The sequence below is a fragment of the Leuciscus leuciscus genome (assembly GCF_965113295.1).
Source record: "Leuciscus leuciscus genome assembly, chromosome: 25".
Lineage (NCBI taxonomy): Eukaryota > Metazoa > Chordata > Actinopteri > Cypriniformes > Leuciscidae > Leuciscus > Leuciscus leuciscus.
The window spans coordinates 10,070,218-10,096,230 of NC_138724.1; the positions used below are offsets into that span (position 1 = coordinate 10,070,218).

The window sequence follows — 26,013 nt, forward strand, 5'->3', positions numbered from 1 at the left end:
TAGGATGTTAGAGCTAAAAGGGGAAGTAAGTTTTATATGTTAGAATTGTTAGAATCATGGCTAGTTTAAAAGATAGTTTACTATCTTATCTATTAAAAATCCATCACAGTGGACATCAAAACATGCAAACTCAGAGCGAGGGTTTAAACTTTTATTTTGAAATTGCAATGAACAAATAATCATTCCGAAACCAGCATATTTAATTGAATTGCAGCCTTTGCGATTTCACAATAACACTATGAAATGGTTTTAATGTATTGTGCAGCGGCTACAGCCTTAGAAAACAGTCTAATAATGCAGACCATTGATTCTTGTCTGTGGAATGCGCCACTTCTAGTATTTTGCTGGTTAACCTGTTAAGCTGCAATCCCACTTTTGAAAAATCCCCAGAAATGGCATAACCAAACTGAAACAGATACAGTTCATGAACCCTTGGTACTAAAAGCACAAGTATGATCCTTTTTGAAAGCTGACACCTGGCAGTTTATTGTAGGCTAAATGTAGAATTAATTGTCATAATGAAAAACATTTTTATAAATAGCTTCAAAGTTTTGTAAAGTTATTAGAAATTTATTTTTATGAAACATCTTCATGAAAATAAAATTGAAGTTGACATTGTATCAATCTAGAAATGCACTGCAGCTAAAGCCACATGTCTGACCATGTTATATTTAAAATCTGAAGAAGTCTAAAACTCTGCATTTAAATGTTTTTCAAGATCATGTCATATGACTTTATTTTGATTAGAATCTAAAATGCAACTGATGTTTAGTCATCATCTTCTAAGCATCCAGCATTCAGTCTATTGTCTCTATTGTTTTGTGGTGCAAACAAGCCCCATTCAGTCTCAGTCTTCAGTCCCTGCACACATTCACACCTCTCCAGCCCGGTTATGGCTCTAAATATGCATTTCTTTTGTCTGCATTATAATTACTAACGACTGGCTATTCACGCTGATTTCTTTTATCAAAGTTTTCACTTCACATTTGAAACTGTATCAAATGCCCTTCTTGAATAAAGAAACATTTCAGTAAGCATTTCTATTTAGAAAAAAATCACAAAAGAATAACTGCTAGGTGGCAGGTGCACCTAGGGCTAGCTAGCATGTTAGCTTAGCACACCATCAATACACAATTTATGAGATTAAAACCATGTTTGTGCTGCAAACTTACTTTATAACGCAAGTCGAGTGTTTTAAATAATCTTCTGTGATCTAATTTGGCTTCAGATAGAAAAATCAGACAGAAAATATATTATTTTATAGTATTCTGCACGATAGTCTATATCAATTAGCATTACATTATAAATATAATCTATTATTATGAAAATACCTGACATGGCTCGAAGAACACAGGTAAATCAAATATCATTGAAATCATGTTTATTGTCTTCAAAACGTCTTTATCTGCATGTTACAGCGATCTCTGTTAGCTTTGTATGTGTCAGGGACTTCCTGGAATGTCACATGATTATGGCTCTTCTTCATGTCTTCCATATATGGACTATACTGTGCACATAGGGCGCCCTGAGGCTGCTGGTATGGATTGAAAACACAGTACATCAGAGTTTCCAGCGCTCATAATTATTACATCGACGCATTTGGGTATAAATTCAATAAATATTATTCATGTCTATAGAATCTGATGTAAACCTATGAGAATCTATCAATATTTCTCCAAATCTGCAAATTTTTTAGCTAAAAGCCCTGAGGGACGTTGTTTTGTCAAGCGCTGTCATGACGACAGCACAGGAGTTTTTTTCTGAATGGGAGCGGCTGATGCTCATAATTCATATTAAAGGTATCGACTCATTTTTTCATTTCATAACTCCTGACACAAATTAAGACATAACTGTCACTAGACATGTGCCGGTATTCGGTAATGCGATAAATCGCGGTAATGAATATGCACGATATTGTTATCGCAGGCACTTCAAAATACCGTGAAAAATAATAGATCAGAATTTATATTTATAGAATGCGCATTAGCTTATTTTCCATCAACCGCTTAAACAAACACTGCGTATATGCTGTGCGAAACACGTGCGCACTCTGATGTAAACAATCCCCACATGTAGAAGCACTGTGTGCATGCGGCGCGGTGTGCACTCTAGTCTAATGTAATGAATCCTCACATGGAGAAGAAGCATGACAGAAGGAGGAACGCTGCCGACAATTTATCCCCCTTCTAAAAGCAGGGCTGCCAACTCTACGCATTCAGCGTGAGACTCACGCAGTTTACACTTTTCACATGCTCTCGCGCCACACATCCATTTTCCACGCAGAAAAAAATCACGGAGGAAAGAGGACACTGACACCGACACCGACAGACAAGACAGAGCAGGTTACTTTTGGTAAAATTCTCAGCTCTCAGGTTCTGTCCATTTTATTACGAAATTCAGACAATTAATACTGTTTTGGTGCTTGTAAATGTGACGTGACCGATCGCTGTAGCGCCTCAGTTCAAGTAAACCGATCATTTGCTACTTTTTATTTAAAGATACAGTACAACTTACCGAAAGGTATTTATGCCTCATACATAATATCGATCAATCAGTGTTTTTCAGCCACAGAAAGAGGTAAATAAAACTGCAGGAGAACAATTATGTCACAGAACGTTACATTTACCTCAGGAAAGCCATTTAATGACCAGCACGTTAGTTGACTAGAAAAAATAGCTATAGAGAGGAGTATTTTGCTAAAAATTGTATTATATTTTTACTTGTGTCATAATTGTTGTTATTATAATGAACCAAATTATATTTAATTTAATTTGTTAATTTTTAACCTTTAATAATACCAGCTGACAGGGCTCTCGGTCTGTATGTTTACAGCATTATGTGAGATATATATTTTTCTTGAGAAAAATTAACATGTAGGCTATCTACTGTAGCCTACCTAATATTTATCCAAAGAATCAATATTGAATCAAGATTGAAATCAAATCCCAAGAATTGAATTGAAATCGTGAAAATTGTGTAAAATTCTGTTTAGTAACCAAATGTTTTGACAATCACAATTACACCTATTGTGATGGAAGTTGTTTTTTTTCTACATCCCCCCCAATCCATCCGTTTCTCTTGAGCAATTAAAATATCGTGATAATACCGTATACCGTGATAAAAGCTCAATCAATTAATCGCAGCATGAAAATTTGATACCGGCACATGCCTAACTGTCACTATAAGTTTCTCAGAATACAATAGTGGTCAAATACTAAAAATCGTTTTAATGACGTATAGTTTGTCAAGGTATAACATTAAATCTGATTGTAACTTTGAACTATTTAAAAAAAAAACGTTTCAGTGCGCCGGCGCTCTGGCAAAGGTTAAGCAACATGGGTAAATTGCAATTCATTTTTTTTATTTTTTTTATTGAGCACTCAAATTAAATCGAGGAATCGTGACAGCCCTATCTTGTAACAAATGTCACTTAAGTTCTACTTTCTGAGTATGAGCCAGAATGAGTTAATAATGTACAATACTGTGATGTTATATTTTCAGGAGTGTAAAATTTACTAAAATAAATATGACATGATGAAATACTGACTAAATGTAAAAAATTTTTTTTTTTTTTTTTGCAAGACTAAAAAAAACAACTGTAAAACACTGGAACTGGATTGAGAATGTAACAGTGCTGTTTATATGTATTTCTGCCCTTGTTGATTGTTAACCTAAAAATCTGGTGTTCACTGATCTTTTCCCCTAACAATTTTTTTTTTTTCTAATTGAGTTTTTCAGTACTCTTTGCCTATTGTTTGTGTGTGCAGGTGTTTCTTGCGGGTGGTAATCAGTTACTGCAGCTGCAGCAAGACTTGATTCCTCGATGCTCTAATCTGCTTTGCACGTATCATCTGCTCAAACAGATGAGCCTGACGCTTTCCTCATCCGTCCCACTGGACATACTGTGAGTCCACATGCCACATGGCCCATTCCAGAAAAATAAGATCCAAATATTTATATAAGCTATGATTCATAAATGTGTGTAAATGGCTGCCTAATTACACACAATAACCTAATTGCTGAAAAGGGTATAATTGTTTTCAGTGAAAACGAAGACTTTAAATGCTACCCTCCACTCAGACAGTTTTGTTTTGGATTTTTTTGCTGACATTTTTGCATACATACATATACACATATATATATATATATATATATATATATATATATATATATATATATATATATATATATATATATATATACATACACATACATACACATTAGAAATGCTCCGATCCGCCTTTTTTGCCTCCGAGACCTAGGATTCAGTATTGGCCGTTACAGAGTACCGATTCGATACTAAAATAATAATTTTAAAACTGCTGAATTACCTAATAAACTCTTGCATTGTGGAAGAGACTGGGATCATTCTTTTTTTTAAGGCATCAGGCTTGACTTAAACATTACTTTCCTAACTTTGTAAAACAAAAATAACAAACACACAAATGTAGTGAATTATTTATTAAATAATTGTGTAGCAGTGCAACAACTGTAAATAAACCAAGTGCTTCACTAGTTTGGCAGACATTCAAAATGAGATGAAAAACAAGGAAATATATTTATATATAAATATATACTATAATTAAAAGACATTTCTTTTAAATTTATAGTGCTGCTTTTTAAGCGACATATGATTGATAGGACAGAACAAGAAAGGCTATTAATAATCTTTCATTGCGTAAAAGTATTATAATATGAAAGGCTCCAATACAGAGCAGCACAAAGCGTTTATGCTCATCCCGTGTGCAGAATGATGCGCTTGAAGCAACATGGAGTCACAGCGTGCCTCTAACAAGTGCTTTCGATCTTCTTTCTGATCTGAATGGTGTGTGTAAAACACTTGAGTTTTGCAACAGACTAGTCCCAGCGTCAGTGCCGGCCCAAGCCTTTTGGGGGCCCTAAGCAGAATTTGATTTGGGGGCCCCCTCCCACCACGCAGAGTCACCTATGCTTGACGATTATTGACACAATGTCACGCTATAATGTTACATTCTAAATTAATACAATGAGGTTATGTATTAATACAAAATAAATACTTAATAAAAAAATAGATACTTAAAAAAGTTTTAACTTTTTCTTTACTCTTTTACTAACTCTTGGAAACTTCTGAAAACAAACTGTCACAAAACATATTAAAAAAATTATTTGCAAAATATCCTCCAACGTTTTGCAACACTTTGCAGTTTGAATGATGTCTTGTATGAACATGACGGAGTATGTTTTATGTTTCTCCACTGTTCGATCGCGCCCGCGACTCACACACACACACACACACACACACACACACACACACACACACACACACACACACACACACACACACACACACACACAACATATTCCAGCTTTGTAATCTTCCACTGTGATGTTTCCAAGCACATTTTTGCGCGTGTGAAGAGGATGATTTTTTCCGTCGATATTGGAACGTGAGTGAAGTACAAAGCCTATGATAAAGAATAGTTTACCATCCAAATCCATCGCGAATGTTGAAACATTTTGATTCTAATGAGAGAGATACGTGAGCCCAACGCCGCTTACTTTCACTTTCGCTTTAAATTATTTCGTTTTGGCTTGTTTATAGTTATTTTTTTATTCTTGTTCTGTTCTGAATATCATTACATTTAAAGGATAAATCATTGATCAAATCAAATTTTTGTGACATGGCTTAACATTACCGTGACTTTGCGCACGAGTTGTCTATGCACGCGAGGTTATGCGCATGACTCAAACACTGGCAGACACAGCAGCAGTTGTAGGCAGGTATATTGATCATGAAATCAGAATTTTCTTGTCTTGAATTATTAATCCTTTCATTCATTTATGTCACTTGTTTAAGTTAATTAATATGTAAAAAAAAAAAAAAAAAAAAAGATTGGGCGCCCCCTGGTGGCGAGGGGGCCCCAAGCAGCCGCTTAGTTCGCTTATGCCTCGGGCCGGCCCTGCCCAGCGTCTAGAACGTATTTTTTCATATTTACAGCGAAAATTACCTCCATATTTACAGCGAATAGACCATTCGCACGGGATTAGTATTACCTGAGGTAATTTTTCCGGACCTTTTTACTGAAGGTAAAAGTCGCCGTAATCTTTACTGACATTGTCCGTAATGATTACTGAGATGGCACAATCGGACGGGACAGAAATCACTGAGAAGCTCTGGTGATAATTACTTTACCCCACCTCTCCATGTTAAACTAGTCCCGTCCGAATAGGGCTTAAGATACCGCAATAAACTACAGCAAGATAAAGTCCTTTTATGCAAAACCATAGACCTTAATCTACAGATCGATAGATATCTATGCTTTCATACAGTTGTTTTGTTTTCCTGACGAACGATAGGTTCAGTGAATCAAGGAATTCAATACTATCTTGACCTTCTGCCTCTATATGTTATAATCATTTTTTTGTCTTTTTTTATAGTAACTACATATGCTGGCCATTTATTTTAGTTCGTCTTTGATTGTTATAAAATTGTTACTGGGTTTATTTGAGGTCATTAGTTCATGCATTATCTGTTTTTCTTTAGAAATGCTGATCTTCAGCATCTGTCTGTTCTGGAGCTGTCTGACTCAACGACTCCTACTTCCAACAGATCAGGTAAAATGAATCGCCACAATATAGAAACACAGGTTATGACTGATGATGAGAAGGCTGACTGATCCTCGCTGTTTTTTTTCTCTCTTTAGTGTTGAATCCTCAAACTGTTGTGGAGTTGTTCTACCAGAATGTGGCCCGTAAAGCCATCATGTCTCAGATCTTCTCCCAGCAGGATGTGGAGGGTAACCAGAACATGTTGCACTGGCCACAGATGATCTCCAGTGTCCTGACACTACTCTGTCAGTTTCTGTATCCTCTTGATGTGTAGTATGTTGGACGCTAGTGTTGAGACCAACAATTCAGTAGTCTGTACTTGGGGTGGGCGAAATGACCAAAATCTTAATATCACGATGAGAGTAATTTTGTTTCACAATAATGATATATGATATTTGACACAAGTATATATATTTAACTGTTCAAGCCCAATTAGGCGGGAAAAAGCACTCCATTCAGTTCGCACGTGCTCTGAGCAGCAGTATGTGTTTTCTTCATGTCGCACGTCTCTCAGACAGCACTGAGTACTCTCTCAGAGAGCGCGCACATGTCAAGTCACATTTATTTATATAGTGCTTTTTACGATACAGATTGTTTCAAAGCAGCTTTACAGAGATAACAGGAAAATAATGCAAAAAAGTTTGTTTCCAGAAGAAAACAGTGTCACAGTCCACCTTAAGTTAAGTGATGTTTCATTTTGTTGTAAAAAGTTATTAATTTAGTTCATTTTTATATATATATATATATATACACTCACCTAAAGGATTATTAGGAACACCATACTATGCCCAATTGGCACTAAGGGGCCTAAAGTGTGCCAAGAAAACATCCCCCACACCATTACACCACCACCACCAGCCTGCACAGTGGTAACAAGGCATGATGGATCCATGTTCTCATTCTGTTTACGCCAAATTCTGACTCTACCATCTGAATGTCTCAACAGAAATCGAGACTCATCAGACCAGGCAACATTTTTCCAGTCTTCAACTGTCCAATTTTGGTGAGCTCGTGCAAATTGTAGCCTATTTTTCCTATTTGTAGTGGAGATGAGTGGTACCCGGTGGGGTCTTCTGCTGTTGTAGCCCATCTGCCTCAAGGTTGTGCGTGTTGTGGCTTCACAAATGCTTTGCTGCATACCTCGGTTGTAACGAGTGGTTATTTCAGTCAAAGTTGCTCTTCTATCAGCTTGAATCAGTCGGCCCATTCTCCTCTGACCTCTAGCATCAACAAGGCATTTTCGCCCACAGGACTGCCGCATACTGGATGTTTTTCCCATTTCACACCATTCTTTGTAAACCCTAGAAATGGTTGCGCGTGAAAATCCCAGTAACTGAGCAGATTGTGAAATACTCAGACCGGCCCGTCTGGCACCAACAACCATGCCACGCTCAAAATTGCTTAAATCACCTTTCTTTCCCATTCTGACATTCAGTTTGGAGTTCAGGAGATTGTCTTGACCAGGACCACACCCCTAAATGCATTGAAGCAACTGCCATGTGATTGGTTGATTAGATAATTGCATTAATGAGAAATTGAACAGGTGTTCCTAATAATCCTTTAGGTGTGTGTGTGTGTGTGTGTGTGTGTGTGTGTGTGTGTGTGTGTGTGTGTGTGTATATATATATATATATATATATCCGTATATGGCCGCTCTGGAGAAAACAGTGATGTCATCGTCCAGTTCAGTTCTCATAATGGTGTCAATGCAGGCAGATCAATAATATTGTTGAATATAAAATTGAATGTCCCCAAGTAAGCAAGCCAATGGCAACAAAGAAGGGGAAAAAAGGCAACAGTGGCAAGGAACCAAAACTCCTTCAGGTAATGAATATGAGTTCTTTTGCTGTTAATTGCACTTCAACAGTTAAAAATCGCTTATTTTTAAACCTTAATGCTTAAAAAACGCATGCAAACAATACGTTTTCTTGACCATATAGCACAGCAACAGTGAGAGGAACTGCGATTGAGGCGATAGTCCAAAATATCTACAAGATACAAAACTTTTCATCTACTTCCAAAGTTGGTAACACTTTATAATAACTGCATGCTATTAATCATTAGCTAAGCATTAATAAACAGTTAATCATTTATAAAGCATTAATAGACATTAAGCAGTTTATAAATATAGCTACAAATGCTTTATTCTTGATTTGTAAGCATATCTATAATGTTTAATAATTGTATTTTCATACTTTATTAATGATCAATTTATCATTTCTAAATAAAGTATTGCTTTATTTACAAACCAGTTATTTAAGAGTTGTCAGTGGTTCATAAGATCACTTAGAAAGTTTAATAAACTATTTAAATGTACATTCATACATCTTAAATATTTCTATATTCTGTATCATTGTTGTTTGTTTCCTTTTTCTGTTTATAAGATAACTGAGCCTTTAAATCTCCTTTTGTAAAATCTTTACAAGGCATGAATAGTCCTCAATTTATATGAGCTCACAAAAATAGTTAACTGACCACTACTAAATGCTTTAACTACCTGAATTAACCATGAATTACAATAGAAATACATGTTAACAAAGCATTTATTAACACACTAAGTAACTATTACTGTATGTCTGAATAAATGAATGTACATTTGAAATAGTTTGTAGATTATAGATATGCTTATAAATCAAGAATAAAGCATTTGTAGCTGTATTTATAAACTGCTTATTAATGTCTATTAATGCTTTATGAATGATTAACTGTTTATTAATGCTTAACTAATTAATAACAGTGTGCAGTTATTATAAAGTTTTACCCAAATGGTAAATTTATACTTAATTCTTAATTTTTTATTTACTTTTTATCATTTGAATTTGTAAATGTTCAAATTCAACTGATTCACAGCAACTATTTTCAACTTCAAAACATAATTCAGAACATTCAATTAAAATGTTTTGTCTTGAAACTTCACATTCCCTTAAGATATAACTGTTTAGATAAATGTTGCGTCATACAAGGACAGTTTAACGCCGCCACATGCCCCAAGTTTCCTTCAGAACACACTCATGGTCACCTCTGCAAGCGAGCGTTAAGCAATCGCATGTCAGTCAGTGGGTTGGGCGTATCGAATATTGTTTCTCTTTTTATTATCGACATAGTACATCAGCACTTTAGATGTCACTACTGGACACTTGATATATTCAGCCAGTTCTTGTTTGTAAAGTATCTGGGTGATGTTCGTTCACGAGTTCAGTATTTGCCTTGCATCATTGTACTAGCTGGCCCAGCAATCCCAGTTTCCTCTTTCCTGAATGCCTGATGGGAAACTGCCAATATGCACAACTGCAGGTGAGAAACCAGTATGAAATTATATATATCTAATATCCTAGATTGTACATGGTCTTCATAAAAATGCAACAGTAAAGGGACTGTCGTTATGGAGTATAAATTAGCTGTTTCAGCCGAAAATTTCATTGCATAACTATTTTCTGATTTGGGCCGAATTGGTTTTGGAGGGTCGAAATCAGTGACTGAAAACAGACGTTTAATTTAGTGGTTCTCCGATGGGATGTTTTGACTGTATTCGTCCATTTCATGCACACAACGTGAATAAGCTACAACAGTTAAATATGAAATTTGTGTGGACACTGGATTGACACTATTAATTTATCGATTTTTTGGTAATATGGTTTCTTAAATCTAAAATCTTTTAGTCTCTGTTTTCTGTTGATGCACAGCGTGAACAACCTAACTAAAAATTTGTAGCACGCCTGCCATTCAATAATTGCAAAAGGCTTTGTTCATTTTAATATGAAGCAAAGTCTCAACTTTAAAATTCTGTCAATTTGATTAAATTCAAACGATAAATGTTGTTTTGGCGCTCTTTAATATGGTGTGACAGATCGCTGTGGCGCACACACTGGTACTTATAATAGTCCTTTACGATTGTTCCTTGTCAGACTGTACAAACATGATCCTTACTGGAAGCCATGTCACACTGTAAGAGACTGTACGGCAGTCAAGACGCGTTAAAAACAGACGCACTTTTACTTCTTTTACTTTGGCCCATCCAAGGATGCTAAGTAATGTAGTGATTGGTAAACGCGTCACAGCTCATGTTGTGATTTTTGGACTATCATGATTAACTATCATCAGCTATATTATCTCTAATGTAAATTAGAAAATCATCATTTTAAATGATTGAACAGTTGGGAGTGTTCCCACACTGCCAAGATAAAAGACCTTGACTGGTACCCCAAACTAATGGCGCTTTTCCACTGCATGGTACGGTACGGCTCGGTTCGGTACGGCACGCTTTGGCGCTTTTCCACTGCATGGTACGGTACGGCACGCTTTGGCGCTTTTCCACTGCATGGTACGGTACGGCTCGGTTCGGTACGGCTCACTTATGGCGCATTTCCACTGCATGGTACGGTACGGCTCGCTTTGGCTCGCTTTAAATGGTACCACCTCTGTTGAGGTTCCAAGCGTACCGTACCGATACTAAAATGTGACGTGAAAACACTGCAGATCACTGATTGGTCAGACAGAATCATCACTACCAGCGTCATTGTATTTACGACACGAGACACTAAACCCGCTAGATTTAAAAAGCCAGTAGACAACAGCCAACGCTGTTGCACCTGTTTTAAAAGTATTTGCTTAAAAAAAGAAAGAAAATAAACTTCAAAAAAAGAAATGGCTGAATCGTGGTCAGTGGACGAGGTGCAGACGTTCCTCACGTTGGTTGCCGAGGAGTGGATGGGGAAACACGGAATGAAAAATTTGCATTTAATATGATAATGGCAGTAGAGACGATCAGTCCCACCCACTTTGAAGCGGTACTAACTGCAGTGGAAAAGCAACCGAGCTAAAGCGAACGGAACCGTGCCGTACCGAGCCGAGTCGTACCACGCAGTGGAAAAGCGAACCGAACCGTTCCGCGCCGAGCCGAACCGAGCCGTACCATGCAGTGGAAAAGCGCCATAAGAGAGGCGAGGAAGGTAGTAATCTGATGAAAATCACAAAGTCAGCCGTGACGTGAGTACCAATCACTACTAGGGTTGGGTATCGTTTGAATTAATGATTCCGATTCTACTTATTGATTCCTAATATCGATTCCAATAAGGTAAAAAAAAAAAAAAAAAAATAGATACTGTATCATTCACATTTATTTTAAGTCTTATTGCAAAACATTTCATTTCATTCTGGAATGGTATTTTTAAACCACAGGCAAAAGTTTATTGTGTAACTGTATCAATCGCAGCATATAAATACAACTGAACAAAGAAGCGTTTGAAATAAACATTTTTCTTTTTCTTTTTTGTGGCAATTTTGGCAGGGCAAGTAAACATCTAAACTAGAGGTCGACCGATTCATCGGTCGGCCGATTAATCGGCCGATTTTTTGCATTTTTTACATAATCGGCATCGGCCAATATCCAAGTGTATCAAGCCGATTATTAGGCGGGCGCATCTGTGGACAGCCTAGTGTTGTTGTTGTGGAACACGTGTTCGACGCACGCTGCGCCTAGAGTCATTTTCCAGCAGAGTGAGCAGAGCTCATCCAGTGCCTAAGGAAGGAGCTAAGTTCCTTGGAGAAAACTCCTTTATATTTAATTAAAAACTTTTGATATGTTACTGCCAACTTCGAGAAAAAAACATGAATAGGCGACATGACGTTCGGCTACTTTGAAATTGATAGCGTAGTTGAGATTGCATTATCACAGCAGAAGGGTTGCTATCATGTTACAATAAGTAAGCAAGAATTTACAGACAGTGAATCTGAGACTTTTATTTGTTCTGTTTGTGTGTCTTATATTTGAGAGGGTTGTCACTCAATGCAGAGAAATAAGTCATAAAAAAAAGAGACCAACTATAGGCTAGTGAAGGACTGGCTTTGCTTTGCTAGCGTCGTCGCTAGGGTTGGGTATACAGACAGACCCGGTGCTAATACGGCACTGGTGCCTTAACGACCGGACCGAATATCAACGCGGATTTCTGTGCTTCATTTCGGTGCTACTGTTATGTCTGTGCTTCTCTTGGATGCTCTGAAAACGGACGTTAGAATAACAGAAACATCGCTTCGCTGCACGTGACGCTAGTCAGCAGCTAACTTTAGCATTCCGTTAGCAAGTAGCTGGATTAAACACGGTTAAAATGCTGGCCAAACAGTGTAAAGTGTGACTGTATTTCACTGTAGACTAGGGGTGGAACGGTACATGTATTCGTATTGAACCGAATCGGTACAGGCTTCACGGTTCGGTGTATAAATTTCCACGGAGAATACACGCTATAAACATAAATAAAATTCGTGTGCAAAGTAATGCGGAACTACTGTTAGATACGCGGGTTCTTTAGGGACACCTAATCTGTAGCCCCGCCTTAGCTCAGGCTGCAATGTAAAGATTGCAATGCTGGGATATGTTGTGTGTGTGTGTGAGAGAGAGAGAGAGAGAGAGAGAGAGAGAGAGAGAGAGAGAGATAGGCGCGGGCGCGATCGAAATGTCGCGTGTGTTTAAAGTCGCAAAGTGTTTACTTATATTTGTGTGTGCGCGCGCGTGTGTGTGAGGCGCGATCGAACAGTGGAAACATAAAAACATACTCCGTCATTTTGTTTATCAGGACATCATTCAAACTGCAAAGTGTTTAAGTTACTGTTAATTAAAATGTTAAGGAAAACAAATATATTAATCTGAAATGTAGCAAATTAATTTTCAATTCATTCAGGTACAATTACCAAACATATCTCAAGGTCTTTTTGTCTTTTGTACAAGTGCAGATTGGTAAAGTGTTCAATAAATGTTTTTGTTGAGAAATTTTGTCTATCTTAAGTAATTATTTGTGTTACATTTTATCTTTCAAATAGAGGTTAAAAACAAGCGCATAATCGGCCAAATATCGGCCAAAATAAATCGGCAGCATTTATCGGCCATCGGCCGACCCGGATTTCAAAAGATCGGCATCGGCATCGGCCTGAAAAAAACCATATCGGTCGACCTCTAATCTAAACCACTGACCGACCGGGCCAGTAGAAAAAATCTTTAGCGTTGAGGTCTGTAACTTGCCACTAAACTATGCACAGACCATGTTTTCTCTAAAAGTGTCTCTGTTTCACTCTCTATCCATCACTCTACCGGTCAAACAAGTTCTGGTTGGTAAATTGGTAAAGTAAAATTATTCAAACTTTGTATTCAAACCTCAATTAGGGCACAAATGTGACTGTACTGATGGGGCTGTTTAGTGTTTATTCCCTGATAATTAATAGATGAACACAGCTTGATTTGGATGTTTAGCCTGCAAACAGAATATGGAATGCGGTTGCTCTACCAAAACATAGGAATTTATTATCTTTTTAAAAATGTTGTAACGCTTTCACTGTGGCTGCGTCCTACCTATCTACAGGAATATGTTCGATTAGTTGGGTCCTGGTGCCAGGTGAATGTGGGATCCTATCGTTTTGTTTTGGGTCAATGCTATCTGTCCAGTGGTGAGGGGCAAAAGGTAAGAAAATCCATGCATGACCAATGGGCCTCTGTAAGGAAATCTCTATATTTGGATTAAAAAATAATACAACTAATCTCTAGGTACCAAGCATAATTTGACAACACTATGATCATGGATTCGATTCCCAGGGAATGTATGAACTTTATAAATGTGTAGCTTGAAATTGTCTGCTATAACCTGGTACACCTGGTATAAATGTAAATGCAAGTAATTTCACTTAGTTGCCATATTCTTGACTCTCCAGGTTAGCTGTTTTACTGCAAGTACCATTTCTGTCAACCGGAATGGGGAAAGACCAAAACTTGTTGTAAAAATTAAGGGTGTACTCACACTAGGCACAGTTTAATTGCAGAAGATTATTACGGAGGCAGCTGAATTTGCAGCTTTTACTCACAAACTACAATTCCTGTTCATCAATAAGGTGAGAACCAGACCCGTTGTAAGCTTAAATATACTTGATTTAATAAAAATTCATTGAAAAATGTAGTATCCAAGTAGTAATAGATGATGTCTGCTGTCGTAATGATGACAGTTATGCCCTGTTCTGTGCTCTGGTTCGGTTAGCGATCACACTACATGTGTACCGCGCCTGAGCCCAACTGAACCATGCTCTGACTCACCTCTTCCAACCGGGCCAGGGACGGTTAAGCAAACCGTGATCACACTAGTCAAACGAACCAGACTTTGGGGATCAAACGTGCCCGGGCACGGTTCAGATCGCCTAGTGTGAGTACACCCCAAGTTTCAGTAACATTTTGAATCCGTAATGAAAGCAGATGCTTCTGAAGCTAGAATTGTTAAACAATTGTTAAAAGAGACAAATGGCTGTTTGCACTCTCTGGAATGCATGCAAGCGTAGGCGAAACAGCCTTTTGGCTCTTTTACCAATTGTTTATTTTTTCCTGCAATTTACTCCAGACTCTACACAAGGCAGAAACTGTCCACTCCACACATAAATACATGAATGGGAGGAAAAAATAACACTTTAAAGAGCCAGTGGCCTTTTTTATATAGGCATTCCAATGCTCAAAACATGGCAGATGTAGTAATGGAAGTTTGTCTTTGCAGTCCACAAAGTTGTTTCTAGATGCAAAAGAGGTGTTGTGAAATGATGCCTATTTGCAGATGTTGTTTGTCATGTGTGGATGTGCGTTTTGTGGTTTTAGGCATTGCAGTGTTTCCAGGAAGCAGCCACTGAGGTGGATAAAGAAGAGTTTTTAATGAAACTCACAGGTTCAGATGAGGAGACAGCCACGACCGCCCCACGATTACTTTATTACAACAAGGAAAGCGTCTCCTAGAAGCACAGAACAGGTTAAAATTATCCTTCAGCATTTGAATGGGCATGTAATAATTCGAATTGTTTACTTGTTTAGGTTTTACGGTTATTGGAGGATATTTGTTTGCCTGAGCTTGTGATCAATTTGGCAACACTGGCCATATCTGAAGCTGCCAATGACGAGAGAAGCCAGGTAACAACTTTGTGTTTTGAATGATTCAAGTAATGTAAAATTAAATTGTGTATTCCTGTCTTATTGATTTTTTTTTATTTTTTTATTTTTATTTGTTGTTGTTTTTTGTCTGATGGATTGTTTGGTTTGAACCTAAAATGCATAGCTACCTTTTCCCCCCTAGATCGTTATGTGGTTTCAAAAATTATAAAAGTAGATTAGGGCTATCAAAAGGAACACATTCATTTTTTTTTTTTTTATGCATTAAAAATATTTAACGCAGCATTAGTTTTTTTCCTGCCATCCTTTGCCTAGTGTTTCATTATATGATCACACTCATTCATTCAAATGCTTTTAAACCATTCATGTGCGATAGGACGCAGATGAGAGTGTGGAAAATGAATACATTTAAACACAGCCTTTGAAAATTGAAAAAAGCCTTTTTTCACAGCCTTTGAAAATGAACTACTTGAAGAACTTACCAGTCACAGTACCTAAAATGCACATTTTCCTTTTAGATTTATCCATTTTATCCTAAAATTTGTTAAAAGGTTAAATCATAAAAAAATATATAATGAATATGTCAGCTTCTCATACATAATGATATATATCAAACATCATTTTGAAAATTTCTATCTCCATTTAAGATTAATAAGAATCTCACCTGTATTTTAGGCTGCTCTGTGGACTCGTATATTCAAGCATCATCTGGATCTTGGACACAACATTCAGGCGTATGAGGCCCTGACACAAAACCCTGATCCTAGCAGGTACTGTGCAATGACATCATTTTCTTATCCACAGTTCAATGTAAAATACTTGAGCTCTGTGTTTGTGTGTGTGTGTGTGTGTGTGTGTCTGCAGGCAGCTGGACTGTCTCCGACAGCTGGTGGTGGTTCTGTGCGAGCGTGCTCAACTCAGGGATCTTATCCAGTTCTCATTTGTTAATTTACATGATGAGGTAGGTCAGAATACTTACTCACACATGTGCCTTCTAGGTATTTAAAACTGCATTGGCCCTGTTAGACAAGTTTTTGAAACGGACATCGAAATAAAATTCACCCAAAAAAATAGGGCTGATGACATTTAATACATGCGATTAATTAAAAATTCTTGATGCGTTAAAATTGAATGCAAATAAATGATAAACTGAAGCACGTGTAATTGCGTCCTTAACGTAATACCAATTAGATGATCTTGGGAGTCGGGAGTTTATCTACGTGATTGTTCGGTAGCGCAAATGAACTTAAGCTCTTTGCTGTTAGACTGAATTCTGAAAATATTTTTCATTTTTATTTCTCATGGGTGCTTTGGTGTGCATAAATGTATGAATTATATGGATTCCTTATATCATTTGGTAAAGACACCTAAATCTACCTTGAAAAAAGCTTGCAGTAAATTCAGTTTTGTGAGAATCACCCTTCGATCTCATGCTTTGCTGGATATAGCAAATGACTACAAAATGAACGCGTTAAACAAAACAATTGGTTGTATGCTTAATTTCATAAGTGTGCGATTGATCGCGATTAAAATAAATGAATGTATTGACAGCAGACTGTTAGATCGGATGAAATCTCCACGTCAGAAATATCAAATCCAGCCCCGGACGCCGGTTCTTGTCAAATGATGTGTGCAACCCAGCAAATCTGTCAACAGAAAGTCTTGTCTGGTACTCAAGACTCTATTAACAGCCTTCTATCAGCCTGAGAGTTTGACTGAGAAGAGCAGAAGCAGGAGGCGAAGTGATGATAATAAAAGAGCAGAGTTTATTGAATAATCTTAGTTGCGTATGTCTCAATGCTCAAACTTCATCTAGATCAGGGGTATACTATTAAAGTTCCAAGAGGTCCGGTCTCTATTTCCTTTTCAGCGGAGGTCCGGACAATACTTTTTTGAAACAGTTACACATTTCCATCGAGGCAGCCATAAAAAATAAAAAAAACTCAAAATAATTTTCCAAAAATAGTTGATATTTCTCGCAACTGGATATGATTATAAAATTGTTAGATCAGATGTTTTAACAGGCTATTTTTTATTTTATATTTAGACACCTTTGTGTATGGCACATAGAAAGCCGTGGGACTGAGAAACATACTGGGGGATGCAGGTTTATCTCTTAAGAAAAGTATGGACCATTTTTATATTCTGCTCAAAATAATGAACTACTAAATACAATGTACATAATCTAATAATCAAAACTCTCATTATAAGCACAAAACAAAGTTAGCTATTAATTTTAAAGATTTTTTTTTTTTTTTGTCTTCCCTTGCAAAAAAAAAGGGAATTCATTTTCCAAATTGTAACATTATTTTGAAATGCTCTTTATATGCTGATTAATAATGCTAAATGTATGGAAAAATGTATAAAGACACCAAACGTTTGCTTGTCTCAAACCTGGTTTAGTTGAATGGTCAGAGTCATCTGTGATAGATAAAAATAATTGTATTTGCTGCATTCTCGTTTTCTGCAGTGTTTTAGAGAAAGTATCTTATTTTGCTGCTCACCATGTTTCTGCTACTGTTGTTAAAGTAACCGTGTCATGCAGCTCTTAACCTTCTGGGGACCAAAAACGCGCCCGCGCGTTTTGCTCGTTTTTTTTTTTAGCAATGAAAAATAAACACAAAATGCTCTGTTAATTTTGATCTTTCATTTTCGTGTAATACATCAATCGATCCTGTTCAGTTTCTATTTTTTTTCTGTATACTCACAATAAAAATAAAGTGTTTTGCTTTTTGACAAATAAAGAAAAACTAACATGATGCTATTTCTGCCTTCTCTCTGCCAGTAAACTCCCATTTGAAACGCGTTCGAAAATTATCTATAACTCCGCGAAAATTCAGTCAAACAGGGAAACAGACCCACGGGCATGAAGCTTGAGATCGCAGCTTTTAAATGAAGTAATTTATATAAAAAACAAATATTATCAGCTTCTGTAATCTGTATAAAAAGAGAGCGACTCCAGTCAAGCTCATTACGAGATGATTCACAGTAATTTGACCACGCCCCGGAGAGCGCGTGCTATTCAAACGCAAATTCTGAGAACCATTTCAGTCTGTGAAACGCCCCCACATCAGCTGTAAACAAAGAGGCATAATATAGCCTACCTTATGGAGAAAATTTTCCGTGCTGATATGAGGAGCAGATCCCGCTGAGGAGTGAGGTAGGCTAAGTTATCCTTTCTCAAGTGTTAATGTGGAATAACGTTATGGAATAACGTTAGTGTAGGCCTATGTAAACAAAAAGATGAATCGCGTTTCTAATATGAATCGCGTTTCTGTGAGATGAATGAAGGGTACATAATTGTAAAGACTGTTTAGCCTAAATATGAATCGCGTTTCTGTGAGATGAATGAAGGGTACATATTTGTAAAGACTGTTTAGCCTAAATATGAATCGCGTTTCTGTGAGATGAATGAAGGGTACATATTTGTAAAGATACTTTTCTGCTCATATATATAAAATACTATTTTGTCAAAAATAAAGTCATAGACTAAGATGTTCCAATGTTGGCTATATTCAAACTAATGAATACATATGATAAAATGTAGGCCTATAATCTTTTTTTTTTTTTTTTACAAAGAAAGAGTACTTTTTTTGCAGAAATATTGCTGAAATTGTAATTATTGTTGTAATTGTAACCTTTTTAATAAAATAGCAAAACATATTTACAAGATAGATGTAAGCAAAATCTTAAATGGTCAATATAAGTCTTCTTCTAAATATATAGGCTATTTTGTCCTTGCATTGTGGCTCAGTCAGTGTCACACCTGAATGAATGGCTAATTATGCAGAGTCATTATGCAGAGTGGGTGGGACTGGGTAATCTAAGGTGTAAACTACTCCTCCCCCTCGCATATTGGCTTTCCAAGCAAAACCTGTTTTACACCATTTAAATCAATGTATTTTTTTTTTGTGAACGATAAAGCAAGACTATTTTCACATAATTTTGAAGCTAGAACTCCAAGAGAAAACATCCATTAGTCAAAAGTCTTGTGGGCACATATTTTGTATGAGTTTTGTGGTCTTATTTCAGCAACTTTCATTTTTATTTTTTTAAATAACCACGCATAAACATTATTCTCTTAAAAATACAAACATCTACATACATGTTGCTCGCATATTATGGTAGGCCTGTTTGTGCTATATAGAGTGAATTTACACCTTTGCCATTAACATGTTTATAAATAACTGAAAAAAGCACAAATGTCAGAGCATGTCAGAACATCTCAAGGGCCCCAAAAACAGCTTGGTCCCCAGAGGGTTAATGTGGCGCTTTTACGTTTTTATCAGGAGAAAGCAATGCACATTGAGTGGAGAAGGCTTGAATGAAGCACTTTTGGCTCTAGATAAAAGTAAATAAAGAAATAGCTCAGAAAGATCATTACCATAAACTACCCTGAGCACTTATGGTGTGAACCGCTCCGTTGTTTTGACGCGCTGCTCACTTTAATCTGTAGAAACGGTAAAATGGGGCAATTATGTCCCTCGGTCCACATGGGTCCGATCCGGGCCACGGTCCGCCATTTGAATATCACTGGTCTAGATGTTACACTACTCAATGCTTTGACTTCGTCAGGCCAGTACAATTACAAAAAGTGTTTTTATACCAAGGGGAAAACATTGGAGAATTAATGCTTCACAACCTTGAAATGGAGACATTCTCCTACTCGTGAAGACAAACATCCCTTCAAACCAGACAAGATTTAACAATAGAAAGCATTGCAAGAGCAAGGGAATAAGTAAAATAAGTAATATAAAAACATAAAATGACATAAATGAAGAATAAAATGATTAAAGGTAAGATTTCACTTTATGAGTTTTTTTTTAACATTAATATGAGTTCCCCTAGCCTGCCTATGGTCCCCCAGTGGCTATAAAGTGTGATAGGTGTAAACCAAGCCCTGGGTATCCTGCTTCGCCTTTGAGAAAATGAAAGCTATGTCGTCATAAGGGGAAAGGTTTATCTTAGTAGGATGAAAATAATCTTATTTAAACTGATTAAAATGTATACAGAAAGCGATCAAAAGAACAATCCCTTTCCATTCACCCAAGCTGTCAATCACACAGCGCAAGTTTATCAGGACACTTGCCAAAACTCGTTATGAAATCAATGACGCTGTTACACTGCAAAACAAAGCTCTTACTGTATTTACATCATGTTTACATTAGTGAGAGTGCAGAAACTGCATTGCAATAAGCTCTTTATTCACACGGTCAACAGGCTGTCATCTGCTCAATGCTCATCACTGCAACCTTTTATGTGATGGGAATAGATCTAAATACTTTAAAAACTTCTCATGATTCGTTAATCTCGATAGCTGTAATAGTAAACACGTATAATAGCTGTAATAGTAAAAGTTTTCGAGAGTTCCACATGTAATGCTAGCTAGTTCATATGCAAGCATGTCAGCCAATCACAGCAGTGGGCGTTTACACTGAAGTCTCACAGCAGACACGCCCCTTCAAACAGAGCGTTCAAATCAGAGGCTTAAAAGCAGGCTTTATTTTTAAATTGTGACAATTTTTGATCTAAAAAACATACTAACATTATAAGGGCACCCCAGGAAACATTATAAAATAATAAAAGAATCCATGCCATGGGACCTTTTAATTGTAAAATTAATAAATGTAAATCAAATAACAATATGAATAAATGATAAATCAACTATATAAATGACTGATTATAAATGATTTTGAAGAAAAACATGAAAACAGAAAATAATCTTTAAAATGCAGAAAATAAAACACCAATGTGTGGTTGCTTAAAGTAAAACGGGTTGTTGCTTTTTGCAGTGCAAATTTTTTTTTTGAAAGATTTAAGTAAGTCAGTTGTTTTATCTAACATGTCTTACAGATTTCTGATCATTCAAAATAAGATGCAGATAAAGTAGAACTGTAAGATTACATTTGTGATGCGATCTGGGAAAACCCGTCAGATGTCGCGCCGGTACGTTTTCAGTAAGGTCTAAAAATAGGTTGAATGTCAGTTGTTGGGGTTTTTTTGTCAAAATTGGGTTTTCAGTAAATTATTATTCTATAAGATTCAACAGAGAGAACAACGGAGTCTGAAGTAGCTGCTCGCTTAAAAGATCTTGCTCGCCTCTCAATCGTCCAATTTCAAAACGGTTTGAGTTCGTAAGCTTTCGAATGATACCTAATCTATGATGATTACTAAAATATGTGATATGAAAAAAAGGCAATAAAAAAAAGAACACCAATCGTCCCGCTAGCAGGACGTGACCGTTAAAGGGATAGTTCACTTTGAAATTAATTTTTGGTATGTTTTAGCTTACCTCAAGGGCATCCAAGATGTAGGTGTCTTTTTTTCCGCAGTAGTTTCAATTTTGATATTTTTAGGTCAAACCGTTCTTGTCTGTCTGTCATATAATGCAGGTCTATGGTCACTGTCTCAAAGAGCATGCACAGAGTCCAAATTAAAACAATTCCCCGTCGTCCAAATTAAACAATTCCCCATCGTAAGTACACATTGATGGCCTAAGACACGAAACGAGCGGTTTGTGTGAGAAAACGAACAGTATTTATATCGTTTTTACCGCTTATACACAGCCATGTCCAAGTGATCTGATCTGCCGTGTACGCAGACTGGTGCATAGATATGTACACACTAGATGTCGCCTTGTCTACGGCAGTTCATTGGAACGAATGTCTTTAAGGCGACATCTAGTGTATATATCTATGCACCAGTCTGTGTACACGTCAGATCAGATCACTCGTTCCTGAAAATCATAGCGATCAGCCGACTTCAGATAACCATAACGTTTGTTACCGACAAACGATGAAAGAAATAAAAACAGATTTGGAAAGGGCATGAAACCAGCTTTAATATGGTATCAAAATATAGTATGTGATAGGTGAAATTTCACCATGCAATGGGTTTTCCCAGATCACATCACATTTATTTGAATGCATTAGTGAGAGAGCGATTGCATTTGTAAATAAATGCTACCTGTTTTAAATGAGCTTTCACCCGATCATATTCAGTTGCCTATCTAGAAGGTACATCCAAATTCCTTGAACTATAACCTCCCGCTCATGTCCATCGCCATCATCATAACCTTCACATTCTTTCTGATATGAGTGATCCATTGGCGCTTTTCCACTACACAGTACCGGCTCGGCTCGGCTCGGCTCGACTCGACTCGGCTCTGTTTGGTTTTCCACTGTGTAAAAGTTGTACCTGTACCTGCTTCCAGGTACTTTTTTTCGTACCACCTCCGGCGAGGTTCTGAGCGAGCTGAGGCGATACTAAAATGACGTGAAAACACAGCAGACTGCTGATTGGTCAGAGAGAATCGTCACTATTCACTGCGTCATCATTGCACGCGCCAGACGGAGTATCCTGAATAAAAAACAGCAAAAACAAAAACATCCAAAAACAGCATTCACTCAATTTCCTCCATTGTCCTCGCGCGTCTCGCGTAAAAGATTAAGTCACGGCAGTATCCTGCGGCGTCGCTATGACGACCAGGTACTATTGTGGAGGTACTATCTGCAATGGAAAACGGAGCGAAAAGCGAGTCGAGTCGAGTTGAGCTGGTACTGGTAATGGAAAAGCGCCACATCTGTATCAAACTAGCTAAATGTGTTCAACGTGTAAATTCTTGCTAAAAATTCAGTTTTATTTTGGCCTGTTGGCATTAATTGTACTTGTGATAGAGAGGTAGTGGAGCACTCTTGGAGCAATTAAAAAAAATCGGCTTCTCACTCCATTCAAAATCATGCGCTCATCTCACTCCTGTCCCGATCATCTCCTCACCCCGTCCCGCTCATCTCCTCACATACTCTGATTGACAGCCTTACTAAAAAACACTCATCATTGTACTAAAACCGGCCTGTCATTTCTGTGGTGACCAAGTGAACCTGAGCCACAGTTTTTACATTTAGATCACTTTTTTTATTGAAAAAAAATAGTGATTTGAAAAAGCTGGGTTTGTTTAGATTGCACTCATAGTATGAATGTATGTGAAGCTGTATGTGCTGCTTATATTTAGACACCAGACAGTTGCTGATTTCTGCAAAAAAAAAAAGCTCTTTACTTGTCTTACTCCCAAAAAAATTTATTCAGTATTCCTCAAAAGAAAAGAAAAAAACACACAGGGGAAGACAAACAGCAAATTTTATTCAAACCTGCGATGGTTAAATGATACAAACGTACTTCATAGATTTAATCTCACATAATTTACCAAAGTCTATTCTGCTGACCTCCGATGATCAAATTTAAACATACAAATAACTACATCACATCTGTTTTTTTCTCTTTTTTTGTTGAGATGTTGTACCTGCTTCCTTGCTCTACTGCTATATCCAGAATGGCAGCACAGCTGAAATGTTAATTCGGGTTGCCACTATAATAAATATACATTTACATAACTAAAAGTGTATGCATGCATGTATGTATGTATGTATGTGTAGTGCTGTCAATCGATTAAAAAAATTAACTAGATTAATCACACATTTTTTCTGTGATTAATCGCAATTAAAAACACTTACGTTTTTAATATATTTTATAATGTAGTAATTTCAGTTAATCTCCAAATTAGTGTAGAAACAACGAGACAATATATTTTAAATACTTGTTTAATGGCTTCTTTTTATTAATGAAGGTCAGTATTACTGATACTAATACAACTGATGTCTCAATGAAATAGAGACCCCCCCCCCCCCCCCCCCCCATTTTAAACATTAATTATAGCCATTCAACATTAGTGTATTGAAAGCTGTCATTTTTTTTAAATGTATTAGGCTTCAAAAAATATAACAACTTTTAATTTAAGTGACCTTCAAACAATCCTTACAAAATGTATAGCCAGCCAAATAACCTTACCTTTGTGACGCATTTAAATCCAGATAATTCACATACATTTTTAGTTTGAGTAGAATAAGATTTTAGTTTAGTTTGAGTTTGCTAAAAGCAGATAGATCATCACCTAATATGGTCAGTTCAACTAGCCAAAAACACCTTCTCTGACCTTTCTTATTATTAAACCCTTTGTCTTTATAGTTGTAGTATTTTTTTGTTAAAATACATTCTCTTAACTCAGTTTATCATTCATTGACTACTATTAGAATGCCATTTGTGGGTTTATCTCCCCAAAAGTGTAAACATTGAGACCCCCAGGCACCATCTAAACATTGAGCGTGGTCTGCTCGTATCCATAATCTTTCCAGCTCAACCTAAATCTTGAGTTTGGTGTGTCTACTGTGGCAGGTGGAGCCAGAGGGAAGCGCGGAAGGGACGTTTGCAAAATGTGCTGTATTTTTGTTCATCTGCTGGATGCCATAGTGTCGGCAGAAACTACATACTTCATTATTACTTGTATTTTTAGCAAGCCATTGTATTTTTTGTGCTTTGTGTTCTTCAGGTGGTCAGCATTATTGAGTCTCGCGCAAGAGCTGTGGACCTCATGACTCACAACTATTATGAGCTTCTGTATGCTTTTCATATCAATCGTCACAACTATAGGAAAGGTAAAACTGATGGTACAGGGATATTTCAAGGATTCAGCCAGAAATTGGTCATTAAGCTAACAATAAAATGTTTGTGTGTTTAAGCCGGTACAGTGATGTTTGAGTACGGCATGCGTCTGGGCCGAGAGGTGCGAACTCTCCGTGGTCTCCAGAAACAGGTGAACTGTTACCTAGCTGCCCTCAACTGCCTGCGTCTTGTTCATCCGGAATATGCTTGGATTGTGCAGCCCTCTTCTGGAGCAGCGGTAGGCATCCAAAACCTTTTCAATTCTACGGGTGGAGTGCTTAGAATAGCTCAGTAAGAATTTTCTATTTGTTTTAAATAAAAAAAATAAAAAATCAGCACTCGGTTGTCTTCCTTTTTAAATTATTAAAAAAAAATATATACTTTAAATGATTTATCTGGATCATTCAACTCAATCGAATTCATTTAAATTGAATGATCCCAGATGTGCTTTGTTGCATAATTCTTTTTTTTATATAATTTAAAAAGGAAGACAAGCGAGTGCAGTTTTTTCATTCAAATCATTGGATTTCCTACGGATCCACGTACCCTTAAAAAATGGTTGAGCGCGATGATTCTATTTTTTTCTGTGTTTTAAATTCAAATAAGTAGTGTTTACACATGTAGTTTTTGGACACATTGTATACACACCATTGTATACACTTGTAAACACACAGAGCAAACATTTTAGACGTGTTAAACATTTTTTGTGTGAATGTAAAAAACCAAAAAAGAATACCATCAATACTTTTTAGCAATTAACAGTTACCTAAATCAAATCAATAATTTGTATAACCACCCTGTGCCTTTAAACCAGCACCAGTTTTCCTAGATAAATTTGTCCAGTTTTTAAAATGTTCCAGGCATTTAGGAGAGTTGGTACTGTCTCAATTACTACTATTTTTCTCTAGGTAATCCTAGATTAATTTGGTGCAGTCAGGTCTCTGTGTGGTCATGCATCTATTGTAGGGTTCATCCATAGAAACATCTCAATGCATGATTACAGTATTTACAAAAGGAATGTCTGGAAA

General features: G+C 36.8%; 1 protein-coding gene across 2 annotated transcripts in view; it reads left to right on the forward strand.

The window, feature by feature from the left end:
• Positions 1–26,013, forward strand: part of nup160 (nucleoporin 160) — a 129,873-nt gene that overhangs the window by 82,669 nt on the left and 21,191 nt on the right. For both annotated transcript variants that reach the window (XM_082160408.1, XM_082160409.1), the window contains exons 17-27: positions 3,768–3,904; positions 6,524–6,594; positions 6,684–6,843; positions 9,813–9,882; positions 13,938–14,036; positions 15,206–15,323; positions 15,414–15,511; positions 16,166–16,260; positions 16,355–16,451; positions 24,873–24,978; positions 25,063–25,223. In XM_082160408.1, coding sequence (XP_082016534.1) covers positions 3,768–3,904; positions 6,524–6,594; positions 6,684–6,843; positions 9,813–9,882; positions 13,938–14,036; positions 15,206–15,323; positions 15,414–15,511; positions 16,166–16,260; positions 16,355–16,451; positions 24,873–24,978; positions 25,063–25,223 — 1,212 coding nt within the window. The remainder of the gene's footprint in view (positions 1–3,767; positions 3,905–6,523; positions 6,595–6,683; positions 6,844–9,812; positions 9,883–13,937; positions 14,037–15,205; positions 15,324–15,413; positions 15,512–16,165; positions 16,261–16,354; positions 16,452–24,872; positions 24,979–25,062; positions 25,224–26,013) is intronic.